General features: G+C 46.4%; 1 protein-coding gene across 13 annotated transcripts in view; it reads right to left on the minus strand.

Annotated features, from left to right (window-relative positions):
* Positions 1-1,156: 1,156 nt before the first annotated feature.
* The window catches only part of TACC1 (transforming acidic coiled-coil containing protein 1), a 93,920-nt gene continuing 74,023 nt past the window's right edge, over positions 1,157-21,053 (minus strand). For 9 of the 13 annotated variants that reach the window (XM_036838998.1, XM_036839000.1, XM_036839004.1 and 6 more), the window contains 7 exons: positions 14,356-14,481; positions 11,729-11,805; positions 10,312-10,355; positions 8,960-9,120; positions 8,090-8,196; positions 7,082-7,202; positions 1,157-6,033 (listed from right to left, as the gene is read on the minus strand). In XM_036838998.1, the coding sequence (XP_036694893.1) occupies positions 5,965-6,033; positions 7,082-7,202; positions 8,090-8,196; positions 8,960-9,120; positions 10,312-10,355; positions 11,729-11,805; positions 14,356-14,481 (705 nt within the window). In that variant the 3' untranslated portion in view covers positions 1,157-5,964. Of the gene's footprint in view, positions 6,034-7,081; positions 7,203-8,089; positions 8,197-8,959; positions 9,260-10,311; positions 10,356-11,728; positions 11,806-14,355; positions 14,485-21,053 lie in introns of those variants that run through there. The other 4 variants (XM_036838994.1, XM_036838996.1, XM_036838992.1 and 1 more) reach the window with 2 other exon arrangements.

Below are 21,053 nucleotides of genomic sequence, written 5' to 3' on the forward strand. Positions count from 1 at the left end.
CTTAAATGCCTACAGACTTAGAAAGTGATGTAAATATACTACTATCCAAACCTGGGAGAACTTGGATTTGAAGAGTTCCAAAAGAACTACGAAGAGGCAATTAATTCTGTTGCCCATTTTGAGTGAGGGCAGCAATGTTCACTAATATTCGAGCTCTGCGATCTTGGCCACACCACTGCTCTCTCTGGGCCTCATTGTCTTCCATTGCAAAGTGACTTCTGTCGACTAGACCAAGTTTTTCTTGCTTTGACCACTAGCCACAGCAAGAAATTAATTTTTCTTCATCACCTAGCTCACATGCACTTACATCCGAAACAAACGTCATGAAGCAATACTTATCCTTCATTTGTGCGATGCACTCTATTTCCTGCAGTATTTTCTCTTAATTTATATTTATTATGTATTTATTAATTTAGTAAATGCTGTGCCACCTCCTTTGGTCATTTTACAGGATTCCCTCCAGGCAGTTCAGCGGGCTCACTAGCGGGAAACACTCTTTTTAAGAACTTCAGAGGCTGCCATGTCTTATGATGTAGGAAATAGTAACAAAGTTAACAGAGCTCTGATTTTCCTTAGTGGATCCCCACCTAGGTTGTAAATGGAGCCTTAACTGGCCTCTTAATTGATCTTTTCCTGTAATAAAACTCATGACATTTCCTGCCCAGTCTCCTACTCTTTAAGTGGAGAGTTGGCCTGGTTAGTACTGAAAAAATTTTTCCTGGTGTTAACCTCGAAGAAACATAAAACGTCAACTATTTTCTGTGGGCCGTGCTGCAGTGTTTACACACTGATCCTGTGTCCTTCAAGAGTCGGAAAGCTTGGGGTGACTTAGGTTCTTACGACTTGAAATATGCCAGGGTGGACAAGCAGTCTGTTAAGGAAAACCAAGATGCACGCAATTAAATACTTTGTTTGCACAGATGCAAAGGCATGGAGATTTATGTGGCAAGGTCCGAATTCCAAAGTTTGTTTTGTTTTCAATTACACACCTAACCAAATGCATAAAATCCCACAAAATGAATGTAGCGAAAATGTCACCTTTTGTATTTTTAGACTGAAATATGGAGCCCATAAAAGTGAGGCTGTCATGAATTTTCACATTTGGGGATAAAGTGACTTATAACCAGGATAAAAAAAGTCTCCACACAGCCACATCTAACAGTGATAAACAGTTTTTATTCAGGCAATGAGAAACATGGAAAAAATATATTAGTAATCATTATAATAATTTCATTTGTGTGAGTATAACTTTTACAAATATTTACCTGACATATAAAAGGGAAATCACTTGTGCATATAAAATTTATGTAGATGATTTATTCCACACAACACAACCCTCATAGCAGTAGTCAACGCAGCGTTAGATTCCTCCGGACGAGGCTCCTCACACACTTCGTGGCACCCGTGGGGACACAGTGGAAGCAGATGTGCAATTAATTAACATTTACTTGTTGGCACGTTAGTACACAGGGGTTATCTATTGGCAAACACACACTTGCTAAAAGCGACACTGAAAAGGTTGCTGCTACCTCTGAGATTTCAAAGAAATGCCTGGATCCTGTCTCACTGGGTGGGAAGGACCAAGCCTGAGGCTGAGAGTGTGAAATCTGCAGACCTTCCTGCACTGGGTCGGGGGCGGGGGTGGTGGTGGTGGTGGTTTCGGAGCTCGTATTTTTATACGTCCCCTTGAAAATTATTCACAGAGCATCAGTTAACAACGTGACTGGGACATTCTTTGTGGAGCATATTTCAGATGCCGCTAAAAGGCAGAGGGACAGAAACTGGCATCTGTAAGGTTCTAAAGTGATGAATGGATACAGGGAAGGTTCAGACCACACCTCAGCACCAGGCCTGGTCTCCGCCGGCTGAGTCAGGGCGCTAGATGGACCATCACAGGCCAGCATTGCACGCGACATCTCCATAGTACAACTATAACCAGTGTGTATATATATGTGTATATATATATGTAGTAGCTGTAACCATATTATAGTTAATAAAGTCATTCCTTAGGAATCTTGTTTGTCCAAATCTAACTGCATGCTAAGAGGCACAGAAATGGGATTGCATTTGGACGAAAAAACTACGGAAAGTGCAATCTTTAGTCTCCAGAATGCTAGCTCTGGGCACTAGGGGGTGGGTCTTCGCTGGAAATTGTTGTTCATACAATCTTCCAGAGGAGATCCTTAGAGAGAAGGATCTATCATGTCCATTCCTTTGCCTTTACTACATGGGAGACTCAAGGTTTGAGTGATAAGATGCTTTCTTCAAATCACTGGAATCTGGAGGCCAGTCAAACCTTTTTGGACAGAAGTCTCCTTAAAATACTTCTTTATGAAAATCTTTGAAGAAGATGACCCTATAGACTTTTGGCTTGACATTCTGGGATTCCCAGACTGTTATTTGTTCTTTAATAAGCAAATAATAATCTGCTACCTTTTAAATTCTTCAGAATATATACATCTTTACCCTAAAACACTTTGCTTGAATCATTTAATCCTTCAAACACCTAGTTTCTCTCTTCCCAACAAGAGGATAAAGTAAGAAACCACCCAAGTCCGAGAGCAAGCCTGCATGGTCACAAAACTACAAAGAAGAGACACCGGTCGCGGACAATTCATGAGATGGCTACCAACTGCGGCAAAAAACCAAAAGGAAAACAAAAGGGAGCTTTAGGGATTTCACTCCACTGAAGAAGGACGCGCTGAATTATCTCTAGTAGCGCATGCAGACTCACCACTGCCTGCTTGTCACAACTCCACTTTGAGCTTTAGAGCCATCACGTCCTCTGTTACCTTTCAGTAAAATGAGTGCTTCACTCTGGCGGCACTGAGTCAGCCCAGGGACGTTTGGGGCAGTTTACTCTGCTGGATTATCATCAGTCAGTAAGAATCCAAGGCCCGTACTAAAGTATCTAAGTATTTGTGTGAGAGTTGCAGAAAGTGTGGGACCGGTCAAAAAAAGGTAACTGGCTGGAAAGAAGATTCAACTTGAGCCATCCTCCAAAACGAAAGGTAAATCTTCCCTTGGACTCCGTATCAGTTTGGAAGGCTGCCAGGTCCTCAGAGTTTTTCACCATCATGTGCGTCTACACTTCCTAATTTGGGCTAGGTCTGAAGATGCTAGAAGCCATGCGAGCAAACTGGGCTTCTCAGTGTTTGCAGGACGGTTTCACAGAACAGAAGGTCTGGGCAGGTCACTGGCTTCCAGGAGTGTCTCCAAATAAAGTAAATTTTGGGAGGTCTGACTGTAAATGACTAGCCAACCAAGTGACAAACTGTGCAGTCTGTCTTCCAATAGATCCTCCAATTAAAACACTTTTCGGTAAAGACTATCTATACTTTGGCAAAATGAAAAACTTAGGATATGGCTCTGCATCCAGAGCCTCAACAAGACCACTCACGTTCCCAAACCACCGTCCAGGCCAGTGGCTTCCTCTCATTTTCCCTTCACGTTTGTCACAGGGAGTATTACTGTCTAGCTTACGAGTAATTTGGCCCGCCCACGTTTTGAAGCAAAATTCTAGGCCACATTCTTACTCTCCAGATTACTAAAAGTTTCTTTCTCCCCTTTATGTTTTTAAAAAAATAAACAAACATACTTCATTCTGCCCAGTATATTCTCTTGATCTGCCAGCTGTACAAGCTACATTTTTCTTCTTGTTGGAGAATATCCATCTATTAAATTAGAAGGAAGACCATTTCCTTGTAATGGTCATAGCTGAGAGGCCAGTGGCAAGTATTACTGAATAAGGGCCCTTTCGTTTTCCTTGTGCAGCAACTTTACTCCCTAGGGTCTAGTTTTAAGGGGTCTCTTCTCACCAGTGTGCTTGGGAAAGATTGTCATCACCTCTGTTTCAACACACAGCTACTTTCTCTTTTTATACACAAGAAGCCTAAAAGAGAGGACTGTAGGTTTATAACAGAGAACCCTATAATAAGCCTTTCATGCGTCAAACAGAGCAATACAAAACAGGTAAACGTGGATATGTCACCAAAACACAGCAGCAAAAAGGTTTAGCAACGTTTCTTTCTGCAAAACACAAAATGAGTTTCTCTAGTGGTGGAGGATTGGAAGAGGCCGCAGTCACACTGCCTGGAGACACCTGCTCGTCCAGGGACACGGCTGTAGCAGGGCACTCACATCAAACCCGTGACTGCTTTCAGGGCCCAAACGATTGTCACATCACTTCTCCAAACACAGATCATTTCTGTTGTTCTGTTGTTGTTGGTTTTTTTTTGTACAAAATGTTAAGACGGTAGGCTTTAAAACACAGCCTAAGCACCAATTGTGAGAAATGCATATTGGTTAAACGGGACTTCTGGCTTTAAAAGACATTACTGACCTCCCTGGAGCTAAAGATTGCACCCGTGTGAATAGTACACGGCTAAAGAAAAAGTCATCTCGAAAGAGCTAGAGCGGGTCTCCACGAGGCACAATTCATTGCTGAAGTTGGGTCATGCAGTAGTTTTACAAGAAAAGTACGAAAACTTACGTGTACTGGAGATAATGCATATCACCATGAAGACGCTCAAGGTGTTCAGATTAAGACAAAAGAGTGCTTTAAAACACCTGTGTGGATTTGGTTTCGCCTATCAAATGGGAGGGGTTCACACGGGAAACTTCCAATTGGGGGTTAGGGGCCCCGCCACTCTGAATGGAGTCCAGGACCGGCTTGAGGAATTTGCTTTTGTGAGTGGGGATCTGCTCCCTGCACTCCCCTCCTCCAGTCTTCGAATGGCCTTGGTTTAAAAATATTCAAAACGCACTGATTTTTGGAGTGGCTCGCATGATTTTTCCTGCCCATTTGGTTGAAAATTCTACTGTCCTTAAGTTTGCAAGTTTTTTTTTTTTTTTGCCTTTGGGGGAAAAAAAATCTGAAGAACAATGCATCACACTTGCAAAAATCCAACTGTTGCTTCACCTTACGATTGCTAATGGGGTTAATTAAATAAGATCATCTAAACCTTTGACAAGCAGACTTTCTTTGCATATTCCGAATAGAGAGATAATAGAGGGCAAATGTCAATCTTGGAGCAACAAATGGAAGCTGAGGAGACTGACTGGCTCTAGGACAGACTTGCCGAACCCCAGCTGTGAGGGATCCCACAAAGTAGATGCCCTGGGTCTGAGGACTAACTCCAGAGGGGCCGCCTGCATCCAGGCTGAGAAGCGTCCCAAGTACGGGGCAACAGGACACTAGGGCCAACAGTCTCCCTTATGTGACACCTGAGTCTGAGGTTATGAGTCACACCAGACATGGAGTCCGGGGGCTTCACCTCCTCAACCCCCCAAATTCTGAAGTTGGCATTCTGAGACAGGACTCTGTTTCAAAATAGGGTTTTACATTTATGGAAATATGTCCTTCTGTAGAGAAGTTCTTATTTGATTATGCTTCAGGGAAACAAAACAAAACAAAACGCAGCAGCATATATAAATATGCGTGCGTGCATGCGTGTGTGTGTGTGAGAGACAGCGTGTGTATAAATGGGTACTCAACTGGAACAATAGGCCAAATTATCTCCTCAAATAAAACCACTAATATTGAAAATTAAATGTAAAAGATGAAATAAATTTTTTAAAAAATCAGACAGGTGGTGGACAGGATATGGTCCCAAACAGTAGCCATAAAATCATACACTGAACGCACTTGGGGAAAGTAAAGATGACTTTAAAACAAACCAAAGATAGAGAATCCCGCCCAGACTGGGCAGCCCGTCTCACTGAGCCGGACGGCTCGGTCAGGCCACTCCTTCCGCGGCTGCGCAGTAAATCCTCCAGCGGCGCCTCCCGGGCGGGTGCGTCGGCAGCAGCAAAGCGGGACAGGCAGCGGTGGGCATGTGCTTTTGTAAAGTTCCGTGGTTTTTTTTTTCTCTGCAAAGGGGCAATTATTCCTGGATAAGGCAAGATAATCGTGGTCACGAGAGAAGCAGCCAAATGCAGATCTGCCAAGCTAACAGGGGAAACTCAGTCCGTCTTTCCCAGCTTCGCAATCAGCTCGTCACAGATTTTCGTCAGTTCTTCAATTTCTTGGTTCTGAAAGATAAATGATGTGATGATGCAGGCTGTGTCCCGAGATAACGGATCACAGTGAAATAGCCCCCAGTCTGGCTATACTCCTTCCTAGGCATCCCAACTCAGTGGTTCTTAACTTCTCTACATCAGAAAGCCTTCAAAGAAAGGAAAGCTCTATACCTTCTCCCCTGAGAAATGGTCTTGTGTTCACAAAGTTATGCTTCTATTGAGTAGGGGGTGAGGGTAATTACTGGCCCTCTGAAGTCTGTCCTTGAAGTTTGTTTGTCAAACTTCCTTGCTATCATAGGAATTACTTGGGGGTATTTGTAAAAAAAAAAAAAAAAAAGAAAAACAAAAAAAATAAGTATCTGGGCCTCACCTCATTTGATCCATCAGCATCCCCAGGGACCTGGGATCCCAGAGTCTAAGTATCCCAGGGGCCACTGTCTTAGGGGTTATCAGATGCCATGATAAAAACCCTTGCCCTGGCTGAATGGATGCCACAGGCCTGACAACATGATTGGAGACACAGTAAGAAAAACACTAGAGGCACAGAAAATGAAGTCTAAGAGTCACTAATTAGCAAGAGAATGGGGATCGTTATCACCACTGATGTTTACTTCTGTAGCAGAGTTTCCGGCCACATCTGGGCAGGGCCAGTCTTGGTGCGGGGCGCATCCTGTGCACCATAGATGCCTGTAACATCTCCCAGTCGTGACAACCAAACATACCCCTAGACGTTGCCAAATGTCCCCCTGGAGGGGGAAATTGCGATGAAGGGGGAAGATGGCTTCACATATTATATTACAGAAAAAAACAAAACGAAAAGAGAAAAAAGGTAGCTTCGGAGCCTAACTAAGCGTTTGGTCCTCTGAGCTTCAGTTAATGCAACCTCCTCTCTGCACCCTGCCTGTGGCCGGGTCCCACTAATACACCTGGGAGTATCTGTTGCCACCTGAGTCACTTCCCAAAGGAGCTGGATTGAAGCGTCTGCGCAGAGATAAGCCCCTTTCATCCAGACGACGTGGGAAACCAAAGGTCTCGGTGGGCGTGACACCGCCCCTCTTACCTTCTGCTGAAGGGCCCTTTCCAGGGACTCCACCTTCATCTGCTCTTTCCGGAGCCCCGCGTGGAGAGCGGCACTCTCAGCCTTTGCTTTTGTTCGAACCTGAGCAATCTCCTCATTGGCTCTGTTTATGGAACGAAGGGACAAAAAGCACATGGTTTGCCATCAGTCGCGGCTCCCGATGAGGGTGCTAACCGCTGACACCTGTGACACAGAACTAGGAGGACTGACTCCACCACAGAGGAAGAAGAGGAACTGGTGAGCTACGTGATTCTATTTTAATTTATAAAAATTCCATTTACACCCAGCTGCTAAGGAGACTTCCACGATGCAAACCAACGGCAGAATCAACCTTAAAAGGCACACGGGACTCTTCAACATTCACATGCCACTAGAAAACAGAATCACAGGACACTTTCCACAACAGTCTTAAGATTTTTTTTTAACCCAGTACAATAGCAGGTAGGATCTCTGCGGATTAACACAGCCAATGAGTCAGAATGCTAACCGCCGGCATCTATGAAACACAGACCTACAAGCGACTTTATTAATAAAAATCTCCATTAAAAAAGGAGATACTCACATTTAAAAAACGGTACTTATGTGACGTGATGGAGCATTAGCTAACTCTATGGTGATACGTATATAAATGTATCAAATCAATGTCGTACACCTTAAACTTACGCAATGTCTTATGTCAATTATAGCTCAATACAGCTGGGGTGGGGGGAAAAAGGATGTCTGGAAGGATAAAAGAACGATTTTCTGGGGTGAGGAAAGAGGTGGGAACCCACTGGGAGGGGGAGGGGGTGGGAGGGAGAGACTGTATCTTTTTATTCTTTTTAATGTCTGAACCTTGTGAAGAGTCCACCTATTCAAAAAACTAAATAAGACACACAGGTACACACAAGTGCGACCTGGAGTTGCAAAATAGTGATTTTTTTTTTTCTCGTCTCTATCAATCTTCCCACAACATCAGGAAAAGTGCAATTCTTATGCGCAAGTTCTTACTTGTCCAGTTTTTCCTCCGCGTGGATTTTCAGGGCCTGATACCGCTGCTCTTCTTGTTTAACTCTGGCTAAGTAATCCTGAGCACATTTTTTCAAGGCTTCTTCGTTCTGTTCCCAAGTGACAATTTAAAATGAAAGAAACAAGTCATTTTGTTTTCCTTCTACTAGTAACATACCACATATCAGGGTTTTCATTTTTTTAAAAAAATGAAAAAACCTAATACATTCCGATGCCTCCAAACAAGACTCCATGGTAGTTTGAAACAGGCACAAATAATTCTCACTGAAGAAACTGCAGATAACTTCTTCATGTATTAACTTTCAAATCATACAGTAAGTTACACTGACACACCTGCTTTAGGAAGGGCAGATATTCAAAACTGAAGGGCAAGCTGACCCCATTTTAGACAAACCGGACAGTCATTTTTATGGTTAATATGAAAAAAAAAAAAAGTGTTCACTGCTATAAATGTGTCTTAGTGATGGTGTACAACCAAATCAAATCAATATGCTCACTTACACTAAATTTGAAACTTTACACTTACTTTCTTCCAGAATATGCAGCCTGTATTTTTCAGTGCTATGGCTTGACTCCCTTTTACTTTTACTAATATTAAATTGGTGAATAATCAAAAAGAACATTTCTAGAATTCTCCTAAGTCTGAGGGTCCCACGGTTCTTACGCTCCGTGCCACACTCCGGTCGTGTCCAAGGCTTCCTGACCTGACCCAGGAGACGAATGACCAAGACACACCACCCAGGGGCCCCGATTCCCTGTTTCTAGGCCACCCGCACCTCTGGCACGTGCGTTTGAAGACCCAGAACCAAGAAGACACACCACCAGGGAGGCAGAAGGCAAGGGACGGGCTACCTTCTTGAACCCTTCCAGGACGCCTTTCAGGTTCTCGTATCTCCTGAACAGGTCGGAGAGGGACCTTTCCACCGAGTTTAGGTCGGCCAGGGCCTGCTCCTTCTCCATGGTCAGCTGCTGGAAGCTCTTCTGAGAGGTCATACTCGTCCTCTGTTCATCTTCTGTGAGTCATGATCAGAAGCAACGCACGTTCTCTCAACACACAGCTCACAGCCGCCCCCCCGAGCCACCAGGCAGTACGCTGGGTCGGGGAACCCAGCAGGGAAGGTAACAAAGGTTCCACCCTCAAGGACTGCCTTTCTGGCGGGGGAGACACAGCCGGGCAAGAGGGGTGAGCAGCCTCTGTCAGAGGAGAGATGTGAGCGGAGACCCAGAGGAGCCGAGGGCGGGCGCCATGCATCTACCCGGGCGTCAGGTGATGTGGACGGCAGAAAATATCATCTCGCCGCCTAAGTTAATGCAGAAAGACCTGACTGACTTAGGGAGTCGGTCCTTACAACAGAGGCTACGAGAGGTTCTAAATGCAATGCAGGAGGGTGAAGAGCTGTCCTTTTCTAAAGGCACCGACGGGTCTGGCGCAGGGAAAGCAGCACCTGCAGCGGGGTGAGGCCGCTGCATCAGAGCAGAGACGCCCCCCCGGGGGTACGAAGGGCGAGGTGAGGCCGCCCACCCTGGTGCTGGAACTCGAGTGTCTGCCGTCCCCTACAAGGAACCTAACGACAGCGATCCTCATCATCTGCAGATGCCCTGCTCGCTGTAGTCTATGTGCAGCCCCCAAATCAGTATGTGTGGTGCGTCCCCGGCCGTTCGGGGACACGCGTGGAATGGCAGAGAACCGGAGTCACCTGCCGGGCACATTCTCGGCTGAAGCTGGACAAGGCGATGCTCTGCCTCGTTTCATACTGCAAACAAGTGTCCTTTTCAGTCTACTTAGGGCCACGTTTCTGGCATTTTTGTGCTTCCTGTTGGGGATTTTGAAATGGGCCCCAAGCCTAGGCTGCGGGGCTGTCTCGTGTCCTAAGGGCCACAGGGCTGGAGGTGTCTTAGGGGGAAAACCCGTGTGAGATGAGCTCTGTCCTGGCGTGAACTGCAGCACCGGCCGTGAGCTCAGTGTTAATGAGTCAACAGTACACCTTGAATAAGGTGTCTTTAGACGGCAACACCCATAAGGCGAGCTCTCCTGAGGATCAGTGATTCAGTATCGGCTAATTCAGTGTTTGGGCGACTTCATCAACTACTGCAAATGATAAGAATCGCTTGTATCTCCGGGATGGACAAACTGACATTTATAGTCTGATTTGAAGATCACCTTTGGATCCCACCGCTCACGCCCTAGAAAACAACTTCCTTACCGATCATTTGGGCAATGGTCTCCTCATACTCAGCCACAATTTTCCTTAAACAAACAAACAAAAACTCTTATCAGAAAGAGAATTTTATTAACAGTGGAAGTTGGAGAATCGCTGCCCCAAACAATTAAACACATTAACATGTACTGACAAACTTACATAACCCAGTTACCTGCTTTGGGGCTCCTCCTTTTTTTTACGCTGAACCTAAGATTTGTTAATGTTCAGAAAGGTTTTTCCTGAGATTTTGTTTAACAAGGTTTTTGTTCTATTTATAGAAACAACTGCCTTCACCTTTTCTTTGCACTTGTGTGAATGACCCCCAAGGCAATCCGTGAATTCTGCTTAGAGAAGTGAATCTTTTACAAAATAAGTTAAGGACATTCTTGGGGCTCTTCCTAAGAGACCTGACCTGAGTTCAGGCTTCCCCTGGCCCCAAACCACTCTTACAGGCAGTGGGTCCCCTCTGATTCAGATCCAGGTTTTATTTGATTGTCCTAATTCCAGAAGTATTTTAGTTATTCAAAGAGGTTTAAAGACCGCCCTGCCGTGTTAACCTTTCTTTTAGGGAAGTGCAGTGTTTTCCTGATCCTGCCCAGTGACGAGTGCCCCTCGCTGTGACCTCATCCCCCATCGTGAGAAGTGACCACTCCCCCGCCCCTCACTGGCGGCGCCCATCACGCTGACCCTGCATCCAAGTTCTTACGATGGCTGCTGTAAGCTCCCCAAGGTCGGGGGCTGTGCCTTCCTCCCCACCATGCCTGCACAGGGACTTACACCCAGTAAATGCTCAAGAAACCAAATAATACAAGAGCCACAAATTAGAGTGGACATATTTAAAATGTTTCGTAATCATTCAAGTGCCGACTGCACAGTCTATAAATTATTTATGCCCCCCACTCTTTGATGCCATCTTTAGTTATTTCACAGCTCCTAACTCTAGGGAGTGAGCAGCAAAAATAAAGAGATTTCAATGTAAAGTCAGTTTTGTTTCCTGTTAACATGCTTTTTATAATCTATTTTGTGGTTGTGAAATTTGAAGCTACCATGTATAATTCGTTTTAGAAATTATAGTGTTTCCATAATTGAGTATGTCAATAAATCTCTATTTCTGTTATAACATCAAATATCAAATGGATATTTTTGCACAAATTTGTCTTTTCAAAAGACAAGAATTATGTGGGTTCTGCTTATTTGCAATGTTCTGAACAACCCAAAATGAGCTACAGCATTTGAATACAATAACTGGTCGGCAATCCTCCGGAAATGACACCATCAGTCACAAATTAAGGTGCAAATAGCAAAGCCCTCGAGTTCTCAACAGCTGGTTCTGTGTAAGCAAATACTGTCATCACTTCCTTTGTATTAAATCTAAAAATGCATAAAGGTACCCACCCCTCCCGCAAACCTCCAGTCTAACCTCATCTCCAAGACTTCTTGTCGGGTTTCTTCGTATTTTTTCTTCCATTCATTTGCTTCCATCTCTTTAGTGATTATCTAGATTATAATGGAGATAAAGCTTGGTTTTACCTACTCAATCTCTTGAATTTAAGACTAGAGCCTGAAAACAACACACAAGCAGGTCCATCCGAAGGCAGTCAATCTACATTAGGAATAAAAAAACCTCAACATCTGTGTATAATGCTCACAAACACTGGGGAAATGCTCTCAGCTGCAGAGGATGCTGGAACGTGGTCACCAGGATGAAGGTGACCAGAACCTCTCCCAGGAAAGCTCCAAGTGGTTATTACCATCTCTGTTAACTCCAGCTCGGTCCGGGGTCTGGCTCTCAGCCCAGAACCCTGCTGGGTCAGGATGCCAACAGCTGAGCCATTTGTCTGGCAGAGACTCATCTTAACCAAGGGAGACGCCAGAGCACCAATTTAATTGGGCTGAGAAATGAAACTGCCACAAAATCAGAGCGGTGGAAGTTGGCCTGACCAGACAGTCTCTTTCCGCAGAGATTTCCGATTGAGTCAGAACAGGGCCCCGAAGTTCCTCTAGGCAGAGGCGTCCACCTCACTGTTGGCAAGGTCTTGCTCGCCAGACCGGAACCCATATTGCTGCGTTTGGGAGGCTCGTGCTAACTGGAAAGAAACACTCTAAATTCATGGCCTCAAATGCCATTTGCCCTGCACAGAGCTTAGAGGGGCATCTATCGTTCTCCTGTGATTATACTTCTCTGTGCTTCTTTCTAGTTGGTACAATCTTTATTTTGGTGCCATCAATCAGGATCTCAAGAACTAGAAGCCAACCTGTCTGCTTCAGGGGATCAGGCACATCTTTGATGCATCTGGTGGTCCTCTTATAGTTTTAACTCTCAGGAGAAAGAAGAAGTCATTTTTCTCATTTACAAGACTTTGTAGGGGCCTCCTTACCACAGCGCCTAAGTTTTGACAACAGGACTAGCTGACACCCCTAATTACCAACTTATTGCTATGTTTTAACAGTTCGAAAGACCTAGGTCAGAGGTACTTAACCACTCTCATTATATTATAAAAATTAAGTCGCTACACTGAGGGAATTACCTTCTTAAAAATAAGGTGGAATCATCAAGAAACACACAAACCAAACACATAAAATACAGCAGAGAAACATAACAGAGGAGGGAGGTGACTGATTAATGGTACCTAACAGTGTCTTTCACATTTTCCAGATCACCCAGGAAAGGCCTAGCAGAGATCTATTTTGAACAGAAGATGTTCAATAAACACGATACAGGGATTCGAGAGTTGAGTTCTTTAATTAAAGAATGGATGAAGGGATTACAGGCATTAAGATGTGAGAGGAAGTCTGCTGGGGACTTTTGGGAAAGTCCTAAAAAAGAGGACTTTGCTCCTAAAGAGAGGTGAATGGCGAGAATTAGACGTTTTCTAATGCTAGGCATTGATGTCTGCAGTATGAAGCATGGAGCTGTAGCAGCCATCTTAGGACCATGAGGAGAGCTGACCTATGACATTGAAGGGGACAGGCCAGTACACTGAAGATGAAATGGCAAGAACTTAAGTCCTTGATGACCCAGTTTGGCTGTGGGACACTATACAGATGTGAAAAAGAAGTAGGCACGCGGGCTTCCCTGGTGGCGCAGTGGTTAAGAATCCGCCTGCCAATGCAGGGGACACGGGTTCGAACCCTGGTCCGGGAAGATCCCACATGCCGCCGAGCAACTAAGCCCATGCGCCACAACTACTAAGCCCGTGCTCTAGAGCCCGCGAGCCACAACTACTGAGCCTGCGTGCTGCAACTACTGAAGCCCGCGTGCCTAGAGCCCGTACTCTGCAACAAGAGAATCCACCGCAATGAAGAGTAGCCCCCGCTCGCTGCAACTAGAGAAAGCCCGCGCGCAGCAACGAAGACCCAATGCAGCCAAAAAAAAAATCGATAAAATAAATAAATTTAAAAATAATAATAATAATAAATAAATAAATTTATAAAAAGAAAAAGAAGTAGGCATGCATTAAATACTAATATGGAATGATCAGCATGATGTATTTTTAAGTGAGAAAAGCAAGGTACAGAATGGTATATGTAGTATTCTACCATTTGTCTAAAAGAGGGAAGAAAAGATACATATATTTATAATTGCTTGTTTCTGAATAAAATAACTCTGAAAGGAAAAAAAAAAGAAAAAAAAGAATGGATGAAGGTAGGAAACAATGTTACATTCCTGCAAGTCTAGAATTGAAGAAACTTTTAGGCACGAGCATATATTCTCTGTGGAATGAAGGTGCTGATTTAGTTACATACGTGGGTAAAGTTGGCAAAATGCGATATGTAAAACTTCAGGGCTAAAAGATAAAGAAGTGTACAAAAGTTCTCAAGGATATTTCCAAGCGTCAGCTTTGCCCTCTGGATACCAGGAGGCCAGGAATCCAGCTCCAACGAGGCATTTTACAGGGAGCCCTTTATACGAGCTACAAGTGGAGGAAACAGGGACTTCCAGCCGGGGAGAAAGAACTCAAGCCAGCAGAGATGGAACCTACCCACTGGCACACGGGCTTTACAAAGAAACGGGGCCAGAAGCGGACGCAGCGAGGAAGCCTTTACCTCTTCTCGTATCAGGGTGAGCACGGCGGTCTTGTCTGATTCACTGAGGCAGATGCCGTCCAGCGGGCTCTCCCCTCCACAGGCCACGGACACAGGGCCCTTCTCCCCCAGGGAATCCAGCAGTGCCTGTTGGGGGAGAGGGCACAGGTAAGACGTCCGCTCTTCAGCTTCTTAACCCCAAATATCCTCCGATAACTTCCTCCTGAAGAAACTGATCACACCCTTTAAAAAACACGTTTGAAGGGGAAAAAACAGCGGGGGAAGCTTAAAAAAAAAATCTAGTTACAGTACGATCTGAAGGAAAACCCGTTCTAATGAATATCAGGGAGGTCTTAGCTTCTGTTTTAACGGACTGCCTAGAGAAGTTTTCTTCTCATCCAAAAAGGAGACAGTGTAATTATCATAGAGGTCAGTCACCAGAGAGTCATGTGCATAAAAGAGAAAACCATCTGTGGTTAATGTCTCGTGAACCTGGGGATCTCTGGGGATGATGTGTTCCATGTAAATAAATTCCCAAAAAAGTGTCAACCTTTTTACATATAGATGCTTTGTGTGTACTATTATTTGGCCACTTTGGATGGAAATGTTTCTAAAATGACTTTCAGGCCTAAGCAGGTAGAAATGGCAAATATACGTGAACTCTGACCCCACCCCAGGATGATTCAGGATTACAGGGAATTTCAGTGGCCCCGAGGGCTGGCATGCGGAGACACAGCGATGTTGTCAAGTGCACAGACGCCAGGGTCTGGGCTGCATTTCCATGTCCTGGGTCTTCCCAACACTGAGTTTTCAGTTCCCTTCTGTCAACATTTCACCTTCTGAGGTGCCAGCTTGATTTCTGCCATAAACCTGGGATCCCGAGAGCCACATTCAGTTAGGATTTTGTTTTTCACAAGAACGTGGGCTTTGTACCATTTATTTTCCTAAAAAGCATTTTTGGGGGTTATTTCCTCCCACCTATGTTAACTTTTTATATAAATGGGGAAAAAGCTGATCTAATAACACCCAAAATGCCCGCCAAGGTGACCTGGGAATCTTTTTTTCAAAAAATTATTAGAGTTAGGGGCTTCCCTGGTGGCACAGTGGCTGAGAATCTGCCTGCTAATGCAGGGGACACGGGTTCGAGCCCTGGTCTGGGAGGATCCCACATGCCGCGGAGCAGCTGGGCCTGTGAGCCACAGCTACTGAGCCTGCGCATCTGGAGCCTGTGCTCCGCAACAAGAGAGGCCGCGATAGTGAGAGGCCCGCGCACCGCGATGAAGAGTGGCCCCCGCTCTCCGCAACTGGAGAAAGCCCTCGCACAGAAACGAAGACCCAACACAGCCATAAATAAATAAATAAATAATTTAAAAAAATTATTAGAGTTAGGGTTAGGATTAGGGAATAATCTTAATAATCTTCAATGTCAGCATAACTGATCAAATAGTTACCGACTGTAATCAATCGGGCTCTGGTATCTTGTTCGAATCGAGCTTGAAGAGGAAGTGCAAGGTCAACGTAGACCAGTGGTTTTTAAACTTTTCAGGGTCATTATGGACTCACCCTCTCTCTAGAAAATGCTCAGGAACACACACATAATTTTTGCCTAGATCTTCACTGCCCTCAGCCAAGGGTCCAAGAGACAAACCCCTGGCTGAGGCCACAGAAGAGGGAAAATGCAAAAGCCACAAGCTGGCAGTGCCCGTTCCTGCACCATCTGGGGGAGGCCAGCCCACCATGCTGACGGAAGCCTGAGGTCCCCCAGAAACACCTTCTATCCTGGGAGAGCTCCATCACCAGAGCCAGAAGCTACTAGGGGCCAGCAGCCCTAAAATGGCCCCCAATGACCCCACCTCCTGTACGAGTCCTTTCGTGTAGCCTCCTCCCCTCGAGTTAGGCTGGACCCAGTGACCCTCGTCTAAAGAACAGAAAGTGGTAAAGTCATGCGGTGTCACTCGTTGACAAAGAGGCTCCGGCTGTGAGAAGCTCTGTGGAGAGGCCACGTGGCAAGGAACTGCCAACGGCCAAGTGAGAGAGCCTGGAAGCAGATCCACCCAAATTGAGCCTGGAGGTGACCGCAGCCCTGGTCAGGGCTGACCCCGAGAGCAGCTGGGGAGAGACCCCGAGTTAGAGGCGCTCAGTGAAGCTGCCCCAGGACTCCTGACCCAGAGGTGATGAGATCACGATCGTCAGCTGTCGGTCACTGACACACTGGACATCTGACTCATCCCCCCACCTCCCATGCCACAAAGCTCATCAAGACTCCTCCCCACCATCCCGCTTCCCGTGTAACCTGCCAACTAGGTCCAGCCCACACATTTGGTCCATCTCGTTACACTTCCGATTCTAAATTATTACATTTTAAATCAGTCTTTTGTTTTTATTATTCTAAATCAGAATCCCTAAGACAAGGCAACTCTGGGAAACTGGTCCCCTGTGCCTTCCGTGACCCTCACGTTAGCAAGAGTTTGGGAAATAAGCCAAGTTTTCTTAGTAAGGGAAATATTGTCTGTTCTGGAGTTCTGCATCTCATTCATCCATGAGGGGATAAATAAATTCAGTCCGCCCACTTGTTTAACGACTTCACTCTAACAAATGAGGTGTCTGGAAGGGGCAGCGTTCCGAGCTGGAAGATCAGGCCTTAGATGGGGACAAATACACCCGGACGAGTGGGCTCTTCAGCCGGCAGCTCTCCCGGCCACTCCCTCTGCCTGGCCATACGCCACAAGCCCCGTGGCTCAAAATGCAACAGCTCTTACGAGGAATTTATAGCCGTGGCCTATTTTAGCTGCCTTTTCCAGTCCTCTAGGATTTATTTAGCTTTTTACATTCCTCAGTCCTTTATACCGTTTATCAAACAGCACAGAAAGCCTACAGAATCTACCATCACCAAAAACTGGCCTGACCATCTCTTCCTGGGCTGGGCAATCTAGAACGTGTTTAATAAAGATGCTAAACCAACCAGATCAATCACATCCTTCCAAAAGGGTCCTGCTTCATATCCCCTGGTCTTTCTCCCTGTCCCACAAAGCATTCACCCTTGAGGACCCAAAACACCTGTCTACAGACAGTGGGACCGAGGGGAGTCTTGGCTGTAAGTTCACAGTGAGCGCAGATGCCACAAAGTAATTCTCTGCTCACGTCCTTGCGATGAGAGAAATCAGGATCCCTATCTGTCAGGCTCATCCCATTTGTCCTTGAACCCGTTAGAGCAGTGTCCCCCCTGCCACTTCTAACGGAGACACACTGGAAAAGCCAAGTGAACTCAACTTTTAAGAAGTTTAAGATTTCTTTGAAAAAGTAGCAGATTGACTCCTAAGTGAAAGATGCTGTAGACCAGCAGCTGAAAAGCGAGATGACCGCCCTCCGGTCTTAGTTACTTGGCCCTGGCCGCCCCCTGGCGCCGGGCAGAGACTGAAACAGGAATGCCCTTCAGAGCAACACCCAGAGGCTTACTGAGGCAAAGGCCAGACTAAACAGACTTCTTAGTCAGTGTTTTGAATATTGCAAGTTCTTTATGCAATGCTGATTCAGCGTTCTAAGGAAGTAGAAATTAATTTACTTCCGCAAGTTCAACTGGAATTACTGTTCAAAGATGACGACCCAGGACGTGGTCTTTGCAGGGGGCTCTGGAGACAAGGCTTCCCCCACCTTCTCTCTCCCGCTCTCCCCCAGCTTTCCCGCCAACGTCACGCCACCTCACAGCAGCTCAGGGCTTTCTGGCTCAGCCTTGCACGTTACCCTTTCCCTGCATCTTCACAATCACCCTGCCGAGCCGAGGCATGGAGGTGGGGCTAACTCTGTGGATGAATAACTGGGGAACGTGCAAGCGTAACCGGGGCGTTTCAAGAACGTGGGTGAACCTCCCAAATCTGCAGACCAGAGCTTGGGTCCCTCAACACAGCCTTCGACCATCCCTTTGCCATTTTTACATACAGAAAAGACTAGACGACGCTCCCACAGTACCTGGAAAACGTCACAGGAAAGTGGTTTCCCTAAGGGCACGACCAGGCAGTTTGGGGAGCGGAGGCTGGAGTCTCATCCTTTTGTGGGGAAGGACCCCCTCCCACAGATGGGGGGACACTTCACTACTTGCGGAGTGGTGGCCTCAGTGGCTCCTCTAAGTGACTGTGCCATCAGCCACGGCGGCTGTGCTGGGAATGATTACAAGACCTAGCTCCCAAAAGAGTGATTCTGTCTGGAAACCACCGTCACTGCGGTGTAATGCCCCTGAGAGGGGACCACGCTCCAGGTCCCTGACCCCTGTGTGCATGTCCTCCTGCCCGGCGCCCACGGCTCCCTCGCCCACCCCTACGTCCCTTACTCTGTGTCCTTCCAGGGAAACACCGTGGGTCGCAGTCCAATGGTGAGTCACGAAAACGGTTACTAGGACAAGCAACGTGCGTTTAAAAAAATGAAATAGAATAGAAGAAATCAGAGTGAGCCACATGAAGAAAGGCAGACACTGTCCTGTGCAATTTGTTTGATAACAATACAAACGCATGTGTTGAGATGTGTCATACGTACCTACGAGCCAGGATGCAAAATGTATTCTTACTGTGGATCCAGGTTAAGAACGTTTCTGTCACAACGTCACCTAATCCTTCAGCTTCAACTATCCCGTGTCCTAAGGGCACTCAGATCTACTGAAGCCAACCTTGACTTTTCCTGAGCTCACGCTGTGTGTGTCTCACTGCCTACAGGAGATGTGAACCGAGAAGCTGGTCTCACAGATGTCTCAAGGCCACACGTCTAAAACTGAACTCCTACGATTCTGCTCCTCCTCTACACTCCTGACGTACTGGCTCGTACGTTCAGCCGTGTTCACTGTGGTCGGTGCTGGGGTGCAGGGGCCGGCACACAGTCACGGTCCCAACCCGTGGGGCAGGCGGGGAGAAGAGACAGTGCCTCCAAGGGGCGGGCCCACAGCAGTGAACGGAAGCCCGCTTGGCTGGGCAAGGGTCTGGCGTGGGAAGGAGGCAGGGGCGGTGTAGAAAGCCGCGGAGGCCACAGCAGAGTCTGAGCTCAGCCTAAAGACAAGGGAAGCCAACGAAAGGCTTTAAGCAAAGAGGAACAACTCCGGCTGATGGAAAAGGAGGACAGAATAGCCTCGGGAACAGGGAGATTCATTAGGAAACTGCCACCATGCTTAAAAAACTGGTGGTGGCCATGGGCTCGGCAAAAGTAGACGGATTTACAACATCTGCTTTCTGGACGTGGAAACCACAGACCCTACGTGTGGGAATACAGAGGACGGGGGAGTCCAAGAGGACCCCAGGGCTGTGGCTTAGACAACGAGGTGGACAGCGGTGCCACCTGTCGAGACGCGGCCCCTCTGGGCTTGGTTATCAGCAACGCCGACCTCTCAGATGTTCAGGCGGAAACCTCGATGGCCTTCAGCGACTTTCTCCAACCTCCACCTCGGCCACCACGTACACCCCGGAAGCCACCAAGCAGTGAGGGTTCTACCTGCTAGGTCCCAGCCTCCATCCCACCCTCTGATTTACCACCGATCGTGATGCTCCCTACTTCAACCCCCAGGAGAGTTCTCTGCTGCTTTTCCATGAATTCCAAGCCTCCCGGCACGACGTCTAGGGCCCCAGTGGCCTGGCTCTCTCCTACCACATGCACAGTATCCTCCGATCACGTGAGGTTATTCGTCCCTACAACTCCTTATAAAGCCCATGCTTCTTCTCACTCCCTGTCTTTGCACAGTACGACTCTCCTGCCCAGAACACCCTTCATTGCCTTATCTACCTGGCAAACCCCATTCCTCCTTTAAAACTTAGTTCAAGTGAGGAACCCAGAAGACACCACCTTAACCACGTGATCAAAGTTAATTCCACCAATAATGGGATGCACCGATACCCATGAGGTCACTGCTGATGCATTCGTGCCAAAAATGCATAAACTGAATTTACTCATGAGGAAACACTCGATGAGCCCAAATTGAAAGATATTCTACAAAACAACTAACCAGCACTCTTGAAAAGAGCCAAGGTCTGGAAGGACAGAGACAGACTGAGGAACTGTCACAGATTAAAGGAGACTGAGAACACGGGCACTGAACGCCATGAGGGGTCCTGCCCTGGATCCTGTGCCAGAGAAAGGACACTAGTGGGGGTAGCTGGCAAGACCCGGATACGGTTTACAGACCAGACAATAATACCGTACCAGCGTTTACTGATTCTGATTACAGAAGAGGTTAAAGTTTGAGGAGCATGGGTGCAAGAGTTATAGGAATTCTTTGTACTATTTTTGTAAGCCTAAAAGTTAAAAAGAAAACAAATGGTTTTTAATTAGCTCACAACAACATCCAGCCTTCCTGACACCTGATGCGCGGTGGGTCAGCCCTGGTGCCCCCGGTCCCGGGGACACATCCTGGTGTAACATTCACCACAGGGGAACCCTGGGTTTCCATTTTGTAATCTACAACCGGGGCTGCTCAAAAGAAATACAACGTAAGCCATATGTAATTTAAATATTCTCAGTAGCCACATTTAAGGGGTAAAAAGAAACAGGTGAAATTAATTTTAATAATATAGTTTCATTAACCCAATAGATCCAAAACATCAACATGATATCAGTATAAAAAGTTAGAGACATTTTATTTTCCCTTCTTTTCTGCGCTAAGTCGTCAAACGCTGGTTGCACTTTACACTTGGAGGACATCTCAGGACGTCCAGCTACAGGTCCAAGTACTAGTGGTCACCCTCCGA

The sequence above is a fragment of the Balaenoptera musculus genome, chromosome 21 (assembly GCF_009873245.2).
Source record: "Balaenoptera musculus isolate JJ_BM4_2016_0621 chromosome 21, mBalMus1.pri.v3, whole genome shotgun sequence".
NCBI classification, from domain to species: Eukaryota; Metazoa; Chordata; class Mammalia; order Artiodactyla; family Balaenopteridae; genus Balaenoptera; species Balaenoptera musculus.